This window comes from Entelurus aequoreus, linkage group LG06 (genome assembly GCF_033978785.1).
Source record: "Entelurus aequoreus isolate RoL-2023_Sb linkage group LG06, RoL_Eaeq_v1.1, whole genome shotgun sequence".
In the NCBI taxonomy this organism is placed as follows: domain Eukaryota; kingdom Metazoa; phylum Chordata; class Actinopteri; order Syngnathiformes; family Syngnathidae; genus Entelurus; species Entelurus aequoreus.
Genome location: NC_084736.1, coordinates 44,577,226 through 44,594,836, shown reverse-complemented (window position 1 = coordinate 44,594,836; position 17,611 = coordinate 44,577,226). Strand labels below are relative to the sequence as shown.

At 42.6% G+C, this 17,611-nt stretch overlaps 1 protein-coding gene across 4 annotated transcripts in view; it reads left to right on the top strand.

Moving 5' to 3' along the window:
- The window catches only part of LOC133652242 (bifunctional methylenetetrahydrofolate dehydrogenase/cyclohydrolase 2, mitochondrial-like), a 57,454-nt gene that overhangs the window by 17,589 nt on the left and 22,254 nt on the right, over positions 1–17,611 (top strand). For 3 of the 4 annotated variants that reach the window (XM_062050766.1, XM_062050765.1, XM_062050768.1), the window contains exons 3-5: positions 41–163; positions 286–438; positions 8,101–8,208. In XM_062050766.1, the coding sequence (XP_061906750.1) occupies positions 41–163; positions 286–438; positions 8,101–8,208 (384 nt within the window). The remainder of the gene's footprint in view (positions 1–40; positions 164–285; positions 439–8,100; positions 8,209–17,611) is intronic. The other variant, XM_062050767.1, reaches the window with a different exon arrangement.

The following is a 17,611-nucleotide window of genomic DNA, read 5'->3' as shown; positions in this document are numbered from 1 at the left end:
TTTTTGAATGCTCTTTATGCAATGTGTGTGCACATGCTAGGTATCTCCAGTGACACGGTGCTGCGACCCAGCTCCGTCTCTCAGGAGGAACTGCTGGATCTAATTGACAAGATGAACCGAGACTGGCGTGTCAGCGGTCTGTTGGTGCAGCTGCCACTTCCTGGTAAACACAAACGCATCGCTGGCATCACTTTGAAGATGATCATTTACTATAATCGCCTATAAAACTTGGCTTTCTGCAGTGCTTTCAAAATAAATTGTATCCATGCCCGCTTTTTTTTTTAGATCACATCAACGAAAGGGCAGTGTGTAATGCCATTGCTCCAGAGAAAGATGTGGATGGCTTCCATATTGTGAATATTGGCAAGCTGTGTCTTGACCAGAGATCCATGGTGCCTGCCACGCCTGCAGCTGTGTGGGAGATCATCAAAAGATCAGGTGAACCACTTCAGTGCCAAAACTAACATTTGCATTGCATTTTCTTTATATAACCCTCAGGTGTGCATGTAATAGTTTTGGAGTGTACTTCATTGCTATCTAAATACCCATAGAAAAGTACATAATGGTACACCATAGTGTTATGTTACTTACCACTAGATGGCGCCTGATTCTAATTGTACTAAACAACTTTGCTTTTACGGTGTTTTCCTTTTTCATCTAATTTGTAACACATTTTTGTAGATATTTTGTCCATTCATATCATGCCTTAAAACCCATCGTTTGTGACTGGAATATTCAGTTAAAGGAGCAGTTTGCAACATTTATACAGATGTAGCTCACTTTCCAATGTTATATTCCGCCCTCTTACGGGTTGTAGGACGTAATGACGTAACTACGTACGTATATACAAAACCCAAAACCAGTAAAGTTGGCACGTTGTGTAAATCGTAAATTAAAACAGAAAAAAATGATTTGCAAATCCTTTTCAAGTTATATTTAATTGAATAGACTGCAAAGACAAGATTTTAAAGGCCTACTGAAATGAATTTTTTTTATTTAAACGGGGATAGCAGATCCATTCTATGCGTCATACTTGATAATTTCGCGATATTTTTGCTGAAAGGATTTAGTAGAGAACATCAACGATAAAGTTCGCAACTTTTGGTCGCTGATAAAAAAAGCCTTGCCTGTACCGGAAGTAGTGTGACGTCGCAGGTTGACGGGCTCCTCACATTTCCCCATTGTTTACACCAGCAGCGAGAGTGATTCGGACTGAGAAAGCGACGATTACCCCATTAATTTGAGCGAGGATGAAAGATTCGTCTGCGATGAGGTGGCGACTTGTCCAGGGTGTACCCCGCCTTCCGCCCGATTGTAGCTGAGATAGGCTCCAGCGCCCCCCGCGACCCTGAAGGGAATAAGCGGTAGAAAATGGATGGATGGATGGATGAAAGATTCGTGCATGAGGAACGTGAGAGTGAAGGATTAGAGTGCAGTGCAGGATGTATCTTTTTTCGCTCTGACCGTAACTTAGGTAAATGGGCTTATTGGATTCCACACTTTCTCCTTTTTCTATTGTGGATCACGGATTTGTGTTTTAAACCACCTCGGATACTAAGTCCTCTTAAAAATGAGAGTCGAGAACGCGAAATGGACATTCACAGTGACTTTTATCTCCACGACAATACATCGGTGAAGCACTTTAGCTACAAAGCTAACGTGATAGCATCGTGCTTAAATGCAGATAGAAACAAAAGAAATAAGCCCCTGACTGGAAGGATAGACAGAAGATCAACAATACTACTATCAGGAAACACCGAACCAAACACTGGACCTGTAACTACACGGTTAATGCTGTGCCGCCTGTCGAAGCCTAGCAATGCTGTTGCTAACGACGCCATTGAAGCTAACTTAGCTACGGGACCTCGTCAGAGCTATGATAAAAACATTAGCGCTCCACCTACGCCAGCCCTCATCTGCTCATCAACATCCGTACTCACCTGTGTTCCAGCGATCGACGGCGCGACGAAGGACTTCACCCGATCATCGATGCGGTCGGCGGCTAGCGTCGGATATCCAACTCAAAGTCCTCCTGGTTGTGTTGCTGCTAATACACCGATCCCACCTACAGCTTTCTTCTTTGCAGTCTCCATTGTTCATTAAAAAAATTGCAAAAGATTCACCAAGACAGATGTCCAGAATACTGTGGAATTTTGCGATGAAAACAGAGCTGTTTGTATTGGGATACAATGTGTCCGAATACTTCCGTTTCAACCATCGACGTCACGCGCAAACGTCATTATACATAGACGTTTTCAACCGGAAGTTTTGCAGGAAATTTAAAATTGCACTTTATAAGTTAACCCGGCCGTATTGGCATGTGTTGCAATGTTAAGATTTCATCATTGATGTATAAACTATCAGACTGCGTGGTCGGTAGTAGTGGGTTTCAGTAGGCCTTTAATGTTCGAACTGAGAAACTTAATTTGTTTTTGCAAATAATAAATGATAAATGGGTTATACTTGTATAGCGCTTTTCTACCTTCAAGGTACTCAAAGCGCTTTGACAGTATTTCCACATTCACGCATTCACACACACATTCACACACTGATGGCGGGAGCTGCCATGCAAGGCGCTAACCAGCAGCCATCAGGAGCAAGGGTGAAGTGTCTTGCCCAAGGACACAACGGACGTGACTAGGATGGTAGAAGGTGGGGATTTAACCCCAGTAACCAGCAACCCTCCGATTGCTGGCACGGCCACTCTACTAACTTCGCCACGCCGCCCCTAAATAATCATAAACTTAAAATTTAATGGCAGCAACACATTGCAAAACAGTTGGCACAGAAACATTTTTACCACTGTGTTACATGGCCTTTCCTTTTAACAACACTCAGTAAACGTTTGGGAACTGAAGAGACCAATTTTTTAAGTTTTTCAGGTGGAATTATTTCCCATTCTTGCTTGATGTACAGCTTAAGTTGTTCAACAGTGCGGGGTCTACGTCGTCGTATTTTAGGCTTCATATTGCGCCACACATTTTCATGGGGAGACAGGTCTGGACTACAGGCAGGCCAGTCTAGTACCTGCACTCTTTTACTATGAAGCCTTGCTGTTGTAACACGTGGCTTGGCATTGTCTTGCTGAAATAAGCAGGGGCATCCATGATAATGTTGCTTGGATTGCAACATATGTTGTTCCAAAACCCGTATGTACCTTTCAGCATTAATGGTGCCTTCACAGATGTGTAAGTTACCCATGCCCATGGGTTATACACCCCCATACCATCACAGATGCTGGAATTCAGTCCAAGCCTGGGCCCCTGGAGAGAGGGTCCAGACTGAGGCCAAGAGGGAAAAAAAGCATATAGCCATAGCACACATAAACATGTGTATAAGAGGGAAACATCAAAGAACACAAAGGACATTAAAGACATTAAAAGAGCAGAGCTGATGCAACCAGCCACTTCTACACGCAGCCACAAAAGTAAAACAACAACAACACAAATAAACATATACACTGTGGTGGCCTCTGCGGTGTTCCACGCCATCGTCTGCTGGGGCGGGGGGAGCATGGCCAGAGACAGGAGCAGACCCAACAAAGCAACCAAGCGAGCCGACTTCACCCTCGGCCGTCCACCAACTCTTGGCCAGTGTCCAGTCCGCATGGAAGATATTTTGATGATATTACGGACCGTAGATGGTGAAATCCCTAAAGTCCTTGCAATAGTTCGTTGAGAAATGTTGTTTTTAAACTGTTGGACAATTTGCTCACGCATTTGTTCACAAAGTGGTGACCCTCGCCTCATCCTTGTTTGTGAATGACTGAGCATTTCATGGAAGCTGCTTTTATACCCAATCATGGCACCCACCTGTTCCCAATTAGCCTGTTCACCTGTGGGATGTTCCAAATAAGTGTTTGATGAACATTCCTCAACTTTATTAGTCTTTTTTGCCACTTGTGCCAGCTTTTTTTAAACATGTTGCAGGCATCAAATTCCAAATGAGCTAATATTTGCAAAAAATAACAAAGTTTACCAGTTCGAACGTTAAGTATCTTGTGTTTGCAGGATATTCAATTGAATATAGGTTGAAAAGGATTTGCAAATCATTGTATTCTGTTTTTATTTACGATTTACACAACGTGCCAACTTCACTGGTTTTGGGTTTTGTATATGTGCACGCGCTCCCTGCGCGTACGTGTTGACGAGACAGGGTGAGTGACCGCCATTTACACCAATCATTTCATTCGGGCCGGTAAACCTTTTTATTACTCAAAGTTAGTAATTGTGAAAAATATAGACAGTTTTAAAACCAATATGTTCTGTTAAACCAATAAAAGTGACATAAGATAGCCAATGTTGTTCTCGTTATATTGTCTGCTTTGTGCTCAATGTAACTGGGAGCAAGTTGCAAACAGCTCCTTTAGCAATTTTTCCCCTACGTAAATTAAATTATTATGGGCCTGCTGTGAAGCAAGCACCCGTTCACATGCTACAAAGCGTGCTAATGTTAGCGTGCTGACGCTTTCCCTAGCATTTTAGCTATTTGTGTATGTTTAAACCTATAAATCGTGTATTTCGATACTTAGCGCCATCTTAAAGGTATGCTAACTTCTCTTGCTAAGGTTTTATGCTAGCATTTTCGCATGAACCTAAAAATCATGGCTTTCGACACTTGGTACCATTTTAGAAGTACGCTGACTTTTCCTATGTCGTCACGCTAATGTTAGCATGCTAACATTGTATCCTTGCATTTTAGCAAATTTGATTTGTTTCAACCTAAATATAATGGCTTTTGATACTTGCCGCCATTGTAGAAGTAAATTAACTTTTCCTATGTCTTCATGCTAACAACCAGCTTCCTGGTTGCAGCCAGAAACTTAAAACAAGACTCACCAACATCAGCATCCAGGAGGGTGACTCCCTCATTACAGACAAAATGGAGGTAGCTAGCAGACTTAACATCTTTTTCACCAGCATAGCCGCAACTCTTGTCAACAAGCTGTCCCACCACTCTGGTCGCTTTGGTGTAGAACACATTAAAGCCTTCTACAGAAAGCTAGGAGTATCCAACGATGATTTCAAATTAGAAATGGTCACAGCTGATGAGGTGTTTAAAAAATTGAGCGCGCTCCACCCTAACAAGGCCACCGTTCTTGATAATATTGCCTCCAGATTCCTCAGGGACTCTGCCTCCATCATTGCCCCGATCATCACGCACATAATAAACCTATCAATTACACAAGGCCAAGTACCAAAAGATTTTAAGATAGCAAGAGTAACTCCCCTCTTTAAAAAATGAAGCAAATTGGAACCTGGCAACTACCGACCTGTTTCTATTCTCAGTTCCGTTTCGAAAGTAATGGAGAAAATAGTTTATGAACAGGTCGATAGTTACCTTGCCACTAATAAACTCATGTACAAATTCCAACCCGTTTTCAGAACTAACCACTCCACTGACACATTCCTTCTCTATCTGACCGACCACATCAAACATGAGGTGGACGCGGGCAAATACTGAGGCATGGTCATGCTGGACCTTCAGAAGGCCTTTGACACCGTTAACCACGCTATACTGTTGGATAAGCTCAGAGCAATCGGATTTAACAAAACCTCATGGAGCTGGATGCAATCTTACTTGGAGGGGAGGGAGCAGGTGGTAGAGGTGAACGGCACCGTGCCCCCCCCCCTCTCGGTGAGCTGTGGAGTCCCCCAAGGCAGTATATTGGGACCTTTACTGTTCCTAATATACATAAACGACATGTCATCGGCATGCGACTGTGAATTGTAATTGTTACTTCTAGACCTCCACCCCAGATCCCACCTCACTCCTACCCACTTCTCTAAAGTGGGCTAGCTCAAGGTGGAGGACAGAGTTAAACAACTTGCACTGAGCCTAGTCTATAAAATCCGCTACACCTCCCTGATACCGAAGTAGATGTCAAACTACTTCCTTAACGTAAATGACCGCCATAACCACAACACCAGGGGGAGCTCCACTAACCACGTTAAACCCAGATTCCGAACTAACAAAGGTCTTAACTCATTCTCTTTCTATGCCACATCAATGTGGAATGCGCTCCCAACAGGTATAAAAGAAAGGGCATATCTATCCTCCTTCAAAACCGCAATAAAAGTTCACCTCCAGGCAGCTACAACCCTAAACTAACACCCTCCCCGGATTGCTAATAATCAAATGTAAACAATCAAATGCAGATACTTTTTCTTTTTCTTATGCCTTCTGATCTCTCTCTCTCTCTCTCTCTCTCTCTCTCTCTCTCTCTCTCTCTCTCTCTCTCTCTCTCTCTCTCTCTCTCTCTCTCTCTCTCTCTCTCTCTCTCTGTCCACTACTTGATGTCCATATCCCCCCCCCCCCCTCCACACCCCTGATTGTAAATAATGTAAATGATTCAATGTGATTATCTTGTGTGATGACTGTATTATGATGATAGTATATATGATAGTATATATCTGTATCATGAATCAATTTAAGTGGACCCCGACTTAAACAAGTTGAAAAACTTATTCGGGTGTTACCATTTAGTGGTCAATTGTACGGAATATGTACTTCACTGTGCAACCTACTAATAAAAGTCTCAATCAATCAATCAAAACTAATGTTAGCATACTAACGTTGCATGCTTGTATTTTTAGCAAATTGTAATAATTTAAACCTAAAAACTATGTATTTTGATACTTGCCGCTATCTTGTAAGTATGCCAACCGTTTCCATTATAACAAGCTAACGTTAGCATGTTAGTGTTTTATGCTAGCTATTTAGTTTCAATCAACTCCGGCCAGATGTACATAGCACAGATAGCAGGCCCATCAAAATTTTCGTTTTGTAGTTCATCTACCCACTGAAGGCATTGCACACACAGGTGCATGTCAATAATTAGAACATTGCGGAAAAGTTCATTTATTTCACTGAAAAGACGAAAGTCATACGTTATTATCGATTCACGACACACAAACATAAATGTTCAAAGATGTTTCTTAATTCCTTGAAAATGTTGTTGCAAAGCATGCTAACGTTAGCGTGCTGATGCTTTATATTAGCATTTGAGCTAATTGTGTATGTTTAAACCTATAAATCATGGATTTCGATACTTAGCGCCGTCTTAAAAGTATGCTCAATTCTCCTATGCTAGCATGCTAATGTTTTATGCTAGCATTTTCGCATAAACCTAAAAATCATGGCTTTCGACACTTGGCACCATTTTAGAAGTACGCTAACTTTTCCTATGTCGTCATGCTAATGTTAGCATGCTAACATTGTATGCTAGCATTTTAGCTAATTTTATTCGTTTAAACCTAAATATAGTGGCTTTTGATACTTGCTGCCATCGTAGAAGTAAGTTAACTTTTCCTATGTCTCCTGTATGTTAGCATACTAATGTTTCATGCTTGTATTTTTAGCAAATTGTATTAATTTGAACCTAAAAACTATGTATTTTGACACTCGCCGCTATCTTGTAAGTATGCCAACTGTTTCTATTATAACAAGCTTACGTTAGCATGTTAGCGTTTTTATGCTAGCTGTTTAGCTTCAATCAACTCCGGCCAGAGATTCACAGGTTTCTGTTCTGTGGTTCATCTTAATATTGCTACCCACTGAAGGCATTCCACATACAGGTGCATGTCAAGAAATTAGAACATTGCGGAAAAGTTAATTTATTTCACTGAAAAGAGGAAAGTCATACATTATTATCAATTCACGACACACAAACAGAAATGTTCAAAGATGTTTCTCAATTCCTTGATAATTTGGATGATTATGGCTAACAGCCAATAAAGCCCCCAGGTAATACAAATTGAAACATACAATAGACTTTAAACAGCGAATGGATTGCTGTTAAATGAATGAACTATTGCACAGTATTGTAGTTTAAGATAAGTAAGAATAATTTGCCACTGTATATAATAATATATTTGTGTAAATGTGATGTCATAATTTTATTCAGGCTACAGTCATTGGATGCTTTACTTTATGCACTAATTTTTTTACTGTTCCTTCTTTTTCCAACCTTGTTAGGAAGGAAAAGAATGCAGCAAAATCCCTAATTAAAAAATGGTATTCATTCATAGAAGTTTTGAGTTATCTTTTCCCTGAGCATAATTAATTCCAACTATTTCCCCTTGAAACCATGCCATGCAGGTATCGAGACAGTGGGAAAGAATGTGCTGATCGCCGGACGCTCCAAAAATGTTGGGATGCCCATTGCCATGTTGCTGCACACCGATCGCAACCATGAACGTCCCGGCGGTATGTTGTGATGCTGTGTGGACATAACTCCTGTTTACACTGTCCGACGCAGAGTCTGCTCCCATGACATCAGCCATCATCATCGGTGTTGTGGTGATCATTGTCAGTGCAAATGACTGCTCAGATCTTTATAGTAAGGTTGTTTGTTTTTTTTAAGTGAGCCTGTATCTGAAGTGGTAAGCATGTGTGAGAAAGTAAAGGATAGTCTATTCTTGTATTTTAGTGGAGTCATTTACAAAAGGTAAACATGGTAAGATGTGGGCTACTTGGAGCTAGCAGCTACACAACAGCTACTGCAAGCACACATGAGCACACAAGCAAGACATACAATACATAATAACTAGGGATGGGTACGTGCATGTTCTCCCCGTGACTGCGTGGGTTCCCTCCGGGTACTCCGGCTTCCTCCCACCTCCAAAGACATGCACCTGGGGATAGGTTGATTGGCAACACTAAATTGGCCCTAGTGTGTGAATGTGAGTGTGAATGTTGTCTGTCTATCTGTGTTGGCCCTGCGACTTGTCCAGGGTGTACCCCGCCTTCCGCCCGATTGCAGCTGAGATAGGCTCCAGCGCCCCCCGCGACCCCGAAGGGAATAAGCGGTAGAAAATGGATGGATGGATGGGGTACGGAATCCGGTACTTTTTTGGCACCGACCAAATCCCGTCGGTCCTACCGGGCACTGATTCACATACAAAACCCAAAACCAGTGGAGTTGGCACGTTGTGTAATTCGTGAATAAAAACAGAATACAATGATTTGCAAATCCTTTTCAACTTATATTCAATTGAATATATATTTCATGTTCGATTTAAGAAACAACATTTTTTTTTGCAAATAATAATTAACTTAGAATTTAATGGCAGCAACACATTGCAAAACAGTTGGCACAGGGGCATTTTTACCACTGTGTTACATGGCCTTTCTTTTTAACAACACTCAGTAAACGTTTGGTAACTGAGGAGACCAATTTTTGAAGCTTTTCAGCTGGAATTCTTTCCCATTCTTGCTTGATGTACAGTTTAAGTTGTTCAACAGTCCGGGGTCTCCGTTGGGGTATTTTAGGCTTCATATTGCGCCACACATTTTCATTGGGAGACAGGTCTGGACTACAGGCAGGCCAGTCTAGTACCCGCACTCTTTTATTATGAAGCCACGCTGTTGTAGCACGTGGCTAGGCATTGTCTTGCTGAAATAAGCAGGGGCGTCCATGATAACGTTGCTTGGATGGCAACATATGTTGCTCCAAAACCTGTATGTACCTTTCAGCATTAATGGTGCCTTCACAGATATGTAAGTTACCCATGTCTTGGGCACTAATACACCCCCATACCATCACAGATGCTGGCTTTTGAACTTTGCGCCTATAACAATCCGGATGGTTATTTTCCTCTTTGTTCCGGAGGACACAACGTCCACAGTTTCCAAAAACAATTTGAAATGTGGACTTGTCAGACCAGAGAAAATATCAGTCCATCTCAGATGAACTCGGGTCCAGCGAAGCCGGCTGCGTTTCTGGGTGTTGTTGATAAATGGCTTTGGCTTTGCATAGTAGAGTTTTAACTTGCACTTACAGATGTAGTGACGAACTGTAGTTACTGACAGTGGTTTTGTGAAGTCTTCCTGAGCCCATGTGGTGATATCCTTTACACACTGATGTCGCTTTTTGAAGCAGTACCGCCTGATGGATTGAAGGTCACGGGCATTCAATGTTGGTTTTCAGCCTTGCTGCTTACGTGCAGTGATGTCTCGAGATTCTCTGAACCTTTTGATGATATTACAGACTGTAGATGGTGAAATCCCTAAATTACTTGGAGTTTTGACCACTGAAATTGACTCAAAAAACGCTCCTATGTAAGTAAAGTAAGGCTCCACTTTTCCAAAAATGTGCTAGTTTTATGCTTATATATATTGGCTTTGCTATTGATATGCTAATTATTAGCATTAGGGCTTTGACAATGGTGATTTCAACACTTCTAAATGTGTTAATGAAAACTACAACTAAGATGCAAGTTACATTCAAACAGGTAGTGCGTAATAAGTACAATACTTAACACTTTCTGGGGCGCAACAAAAAAACAAAAACACACATTATAAACTATACACTGCTGTCATCTAATGTCTTGGACTTGCAACTGTAATTGCTACTTAATGTCATACTTGCAAATGATATGATGATGATAATACAACAAGATATTACAACTGAACAGCAGTTATCATAATCACCTCATTTTTAAATGTTGTAATAAAAATAAGGTTTTATTAATAAAAACAAATAATATTTATTAACACACACAAAAGTACCGTAAATTAGCACCGTTGAGTACCGGTATCGATTCCCAGGTACCGGTAATTGGTACCGTATCAGTTCAAATGTGAAGAGTACCTTTCCCGAATAAAAAGTGCTTTAACAATATTTTGCTGTCTAAAACAGCACAATATTGTTGCATATTACTTACAGTACACATACAAAGTCTCCAAGGCAGAAGCGTATTAGAACGTTTTTGGTAACAAATGTGTCCGCATCATTCAGTTTAATTTATGCGGATTATTATGCTCTGTTTATTAAATTAAAAACATTAAAACTGCATGATCTTGTTGACCTCAACACTGCTATTGTGACGTACAAAGCTCATAACCACATGCTGCCTCGGTGTCTACAGGAGAGGTTCAAACCCAGGGAGAGTCTATGACCTCAGAGGTTCAGCTGTCTTTCAGAAAGCAAACGAGAACGAGCTTAAAAAGTAGATGTGTTTCTGTCAGGGGGGTTCATCTGTGGAACAGCTAAAAAACTTTAAGACCAATGTCTTAGAAAAATATATATCACTCTTGAGACAACACAGTAGTTAATCCTATGATCAATGTTAATTACAAAACTAAATGTGGGATATAAATAATAATGGAAGTATAAGTGTTTGTATATACAGTAGTATGTTATTGGTACAAATGTTTAACCAACACGTGTACAAGGATATTTCACATGTCTATACTGTGTATATATTTGAACAGTGTTCATGTTGTGTAAATGAAATTTCATATTTTTAGGAAGCTCATCTTGTATTTGAGATTGTTTATAGGGTTAGGCGAAATAAGTGTTCAACTTCAGCCTAAACCCTTTCGGTCTGTAACGTTGTCAATTTATGAATGTACAACTGTTTGTTTATTTAAAACGGTTTGTTTATTTTGTTGACCACTGACTGAAGAAATAATAAACTAAACTAAACTAAAACTTAATGAATTATTGTGGTCAGTAGATGTCGCCAAAAAACAATTATCACCCCACTAAACGAAGCATTGAGTTTGTCATAAGGTTAGTGTTTTTCATGCCTAGCATTGGGTTTTGACTAGATCATGCTTTTTCTAACATACACAAGTCTACAGACTTGTGTACATCTACAGACGTGCTGATATCTTATCGCAGAGGTTTTCAACAGGGGCCTGCTTTGGGGAGAATAGACTTTTTTTTTAATTCCCTCGCAATTTCTTCACATATGTAAATATCTCTAACATTTATCCAACAGACACGACCACCCTACTCACTACTCAAAACATTAAAAGCAATAAGGATCTTATTATATTTGTGTTAGCATTTAAGATAGCCGGCGATTAGCGGTGCTAGGTAGCGACGACTGCCTTACCTGGCAACTATAGTTGCCAGGTAGCAACTACCGCGCTAGTTGCCAGCTAGCAATTAGCGTGCTAGTTTTTTTTAGCACGCTAGTTGCCAGCTAGCTAATAGCGGAGCTATACTGTATTCTTTGTATACCTTATTATTGCACAACAACGAGGAACTTGCCACGGTCACCTTCTAGCCAAGCAAGGCTTCTGTATCTGCTTCTTCTTCTTCTTCTTCTTCTTCTTCTTCTGCTGCGCTTGCCTTGTCTGAATAATAACAACTTATGTGAAAATGTGCAGTCTTTTTGCAACCTTCAAACGCGGTGGTTGAAGAGGAAACACAGACACTATTGCTAGCGATGTACAGCGTGTATACCAAATCAAATAAATGTAGTTCACGCTACAGTGACGCCGCCATGTATAAACATCCAACAATACATTGTATATGACTGATTTACTGCGACGAAAACTAATCAGAAGTGCAAATAATGCATATTACAGAAGCGGACATCATTGTTTAGGATGACAGGGGATGCAAATCAAAAAACAGTGCAATTAACAGTGCAATACTTTTTCATAACATGGTCCCTACTTTCTAGTTTCTCTTGTTGTATTTTAAATTTTTACTGTTATATTTTTATTGTTATTGTTGTTTTTTTTTAATTCTTATTGTTATATTTTCTATTTTATTTCCATTTATACCCCCATTATTTACTTTTAACTTTTTAAATTCGATCTCAATTCTGTACACTGCTACTGGAATTTTTATTTTTATTTTCCTAAAGGAACTCTCCTGAAGGAATCAATAAAGTACTATCTATCTATCTATCTATCTATCTATCTGTTTATCTATCTATCTCTCTATCTATCTATCAACGTGTGAATGTGGAGTGAATGAATGATGGGTTCTCAGTGCTTTGGATATCTAGAAAAGCGCCGTATAAACCTAATCCATTTGTAATGGTTTACTAGGGGAGGTGACGGCAAACATACACCAGGGGGAAGTATATACAAATATTTATTATATATATAGACAATATAGATATATATATAATAATAATAAACAATACAACTAATCTAAGGAAATGGAGTGTGAACTAGAATACAAGAGTGTGTGGTGTAAGACTATGTGTGTAGTTAGCTGAAGTGTGTGTGTTACCAAGTGTTGAACAGAGATGAGGAAGTCCAGGGGTAGAGGGGAGCCAAGCGAGGGAAGTCAAGGATCGAGGGAGGCAGTCAGTGTCCAGAGGGAGATCCGGGGGGAAATGTGAGACGCACAGCTCACTGTCCAGGCAAAGGAGGGTACTGCGGGGACACGGGAGAAGACAGGGGGTCAAGGCACGGAGAGGAAACAAGGAGAGAGAGCTAAAGCTTCGCTTACGGTTCACCATGAGAAAATTAAGTTTCCCCCCCGATCCTTGGGTTCACTGGTCCCTTTATGCGGCTCGCCCTCATCAGTCCCAGGTGTGCAGCTCTCCGGTGAGTGATTGCAGCTGGTGGCTGCTGCAGGGCGGAGACGCGCGCAGCGCGTCCCTGGATTTGCGCGGCCGCGGGCGTGTCCCCAGGTGCGCACAGACGGCAGGGGTCTGAGCCGTAACAGTATCCACCCCTATGGACAGATTCCAGATGTCCTGGAAGTAAAACCCCCCAAAAAACAGGAACAACCGTCAAGGGAGGGTGGAGGGGCGAACTGGTGGTGGGTCGCCGGCCCAAGTGTCCCCGAATCCACCGGGGACGAGTCTGGTGGCGGCGGCGAGTAGACCGCCGCTGCGGCCGGCGAGGTGGACGACCAAGGAACGGTTGACTTCTTGGCCGTCGGGGAGGCAGACGCGAGTGGCGCCGTGGTGTGTCCCGCCGGAAACGAAGAGGAGGCCGGCGCCATGGTACAGCCCGCTGGACACGAAGAGGAGGGCACATCGTTGTCTGAGGTGAAGTGGAACAGGAAGTCGTCGGCGTGGAAGCAGCGGACGTCATCGGCGGCGTGGAAGCAGCGGACGTCATCGCCGGCGTGGAAGCAGCGGACGTCATCGCCGGCGTGGCGGCAGCGGACGTCATCGCCGGCGTGGCAGCAGCGGACGTCATCGCCGGCGTGGCGGCAGCGGGCGGCAGCGGGCGGCAGCGGACGTCATCAGCGGCGTGGAGGCAGCGGACGTCATCGGCGATGCAGGCCGAGGTGCAGAGGTCGGCGCTGCAGGCCGAGGTGCAGAGGTCGGCGCTGCAGGCCGAGGTGCGAAGGTCGGGGCCAGCCTGGGAGCTGGTGGAGACCCGGGGGTTATCCTGGGGACTGGTGCTAGCTCGGAGGCTAACTTGGGGACTGGTGCTAGCTCGGGGGCTGGTGCTAGCTCGGAGGCTAGCCGAGGGGCTGGTGCTAGCACGGAGGCTAGTCGAAGGGCTGGTGCTAGCACGGAGGCTAGTCGAGGGGCTGGGGCTAGCTCGGAGGCTAGTCGAGGGGCTGGGGCTAGCTCGGAGGCTAGTCGAGGGGCTGGGGCTAGCCGAGGGGCTGGTGCTAGCTCAGGGGCTAGCCGAGGGGCTGGTGCTAGCTCAGGGGCTAGCCAGGGGGCTGGTGGCTGTGGCTGGGAAAAACAAAAAATAGGTGGAATAAGTCTGGCCAAGGAAAGTCTGTCTGGTTGCAGCTGCGCCCTCACACCAGCACAGCCACCAGTACCACCCCCCCCCCCCCCCCCCCCCCCCCCCCTCCGAAAGCGGATGCCAGACGCTTCCTGCTGACTGAGGAACAGTCTTTAAGGGTGGGAGGAGGGTGTCCAGGCGACGAGAAAATTCTTCCATCCCTACAGCACTGCTAAACAGTCCATGAATTTGCTGAGGAGGGCTAGAACACTTTTCCAGGGTGGATTGAAAAGAAAAAACCATAGTGAGAGGGGCAAAAAGAAAGGAGGAAGAAAAAATGTCACTGGGGCGGAGCTAAAGAAAAACTGTGCCATCAGATCCTTATATATAATTTGGCGGGAACTTACTGTTGTGTTTACTAAGGGAGGTGACGGCAAACATACACCAGGGGCAAGTATATACAAATATTTTGTATATATATAGACAATATAGATATATATATAATAATAATAAACAATACAACTAAACTAAGGAAATGGAGTGTGAACTAGAATACAAGAGTGTGTGGTGTAAGACTATGTGTGTAGTTAGCTGAAGTGTGTGTGTTACCAAGTGTTGAACAGAGATGAGGAAGTCCAGGGGTAGAGGGGAGCCAAGCGAGGGAAGTCAAGGATCGAGGGAGGCAGTCAGTGTCCAGAGGGAGATCCGGGGGGAAATGTGAGACGCACAGCTCACTGTCCAGGCGACGGAGGGTACTGCGGGGACACGGGAGAAGACAGGGGGTCAAGGCACGGAGAGGAAACAAGGAGAGAGAGCTAAAGCTTCGCTTACGGTTCACCATGAGAAAACTAAGTTACCCCCCGATCCTTGGGTTCACTGGTCCCTTTATGCGGCTCGCCCTCATCAGTCCCAGGGGTGCAGCTCTCCGGTGAGTGATTGCAGCTGGTGGCTGCTGCAGGGCGGAGACGCGCGCGGCGCGTCCCTGGATTTGCGCGGCTGTGGGCGTGTCCCCAGGTGCGCACAGACGGCAGGGGTCTGAGCCGTAACACCATTATTATTATTATTAACTTTTTCAGTGAGAGAAAGCTTCCTGTGTGGAGTTGTAGCAAACAACGTCTGAAGCGACACCTACTGTAGAGTTGGAGTTGGAACTAGGGTTGTCGCGATACCAATATTTTGGTACCGGTACCAAATGTATTTAGATACTTTTTGATACCTTTCGATACTTTTCTAAATAAAGGGGACCACAAAAAATTGCATTATTGGCTTTATTTTAACAAAAAATCTTACGGTACATTAAACATATGTTTCTTAATGCAACCGAAGAACAATTTTGTCCTTAAATAAAATAGTGAACATATTAGACAACTTGTTTTAGTAGCAATTTGTAAGCAAACAAAGGCTCCTAATTTGTCTGCTGACATATGCAGTAACATATTGTGTCATTTATCATTCTATTATTTTGTCAAAAGTATGAGGGGCGAGCTGTAAAAATTGATTATTAATCCACTTGTTCATTTACTGTTAATCTGCTTATTTTCTGTTTTAACATGTTCTATCTACACTTCTGTTAAAAAGTAATAATTATTCTGTTGTTTGGATACTTTACATTAGTTTTGGATTATACCACAAATTTAGGTATCGATCCGATACCAAGTAGTTACATGATCATACATATTGGTCATATTCAAAGTCCTCATGTGTCCTGGGACGTATTTCCTGAGTTTATAAACATAATATGAATTTTAAAAAAGGGAAAAAAGATTTTGGGACGATAAAAAATATTGATGATCATAGTATACACTATTGTACTTGGTATCATTACAGTGAATGTCAGGTGTAGATCCACCCATGGCATTTGTTTACATTCAGGCGCGCTAGCTTTTGTTAGCGGTGACACCGGTGAGCTATTTTATACTCTTAGGGTGTGTAGTGAAACATGTTTAGCTATGCCTCGTCCTTCAGGGATGATACTTGTAAGAAACTTTATTCGTCACCATGGAGACAAGGATTAGTGATTTAGAAGTAGCTAAAACACTGCCGACTGCGGATGGATGTTCTCTGCTAGCTAGTTCTCTTTATTTTATTTTTTATTTTTTTCATAAAGAAATACAATCATGTGTGCTTACGGACTGTATCCCTGCAGACTGTATTGTTCTATATTGATATATAATCTATATATTGTTTTTTATGTTGATTTAATAATAAAATAAAAAATAAATATTTTTTATTTTTTATTTTTTAGCTTCTTGTGCGGCCCGGTACCAATCGGTACCGGTCCGCGGCCCGGTGATTGGGGACCACTGTCTTAAAGCACCTCTTCCTGAGGGCGTTTCAGTGTTATAGCTTTACCTTTATTGTCAGTTTTTCGGCAAAAATGCGTCCGTTCTCCCTTTTCTGTCTACACACTGTGTCTGCTTGTAAGTACTCAGTGATTGTGCGCTGCCGAACATTCTCCTCTGCTCGTAAAACCAGCAATGTCATGACGTGACGACGCGCCGGAACCGGTTCTTTTCAAACAGAGTATAGTACTGTTCTTGATTCATTAGTACCGCGATACTATGCTAGTATACCATACAACCCTAGTTGGAACTATTACTTTTGAAACAACGATCACTTTTATGTACACAATGGGCCCCATTCAGCAATAAGTTCCTAACTTTTCCTCTTATCTTTCTTCCTAAGTGATTTCCTACGAGGAGTCCATTCAAATTCATGACGTGTTCTTAAACGGCCCAATTGTTACCACCTGCTGTTCTTAAGTTGCTGAATGCTAAATGGTTAGCGCGTGCGTGTCTATCATAATTTGCATATAAACTCGCCCTTATTTCCCCAATATGCATATGTAAACACCCTTAATTCCGTAATTTGCATAGGTAAACGCCCTTAATTCCCCATTTAAGGGCACAATTCCGGCAGAAAAGCCGAACACCAAACACACGGAGAAAACACAAACAGATTACAGAAGAGAAATTCGTATTATCCTGCGGGGGAAATACATAATGTCAAAACGTAAGTTTAAGAAAGGGGGGACTGCTGAGGTAGCCTAAAGTGTTCAAATAAATATTCGTCACTTCGGGCAAATAGGTCTACAATACATGGTTGTGAAATATGCGCTCCCTCCCCAGGGCACGATCTGCGTCATCTTGCAGTAGCAGCAAAAGCTACACATTGCCATTGTGTGAGTTGAGACTTTTAAAGAGTCACCAATCACTAAATC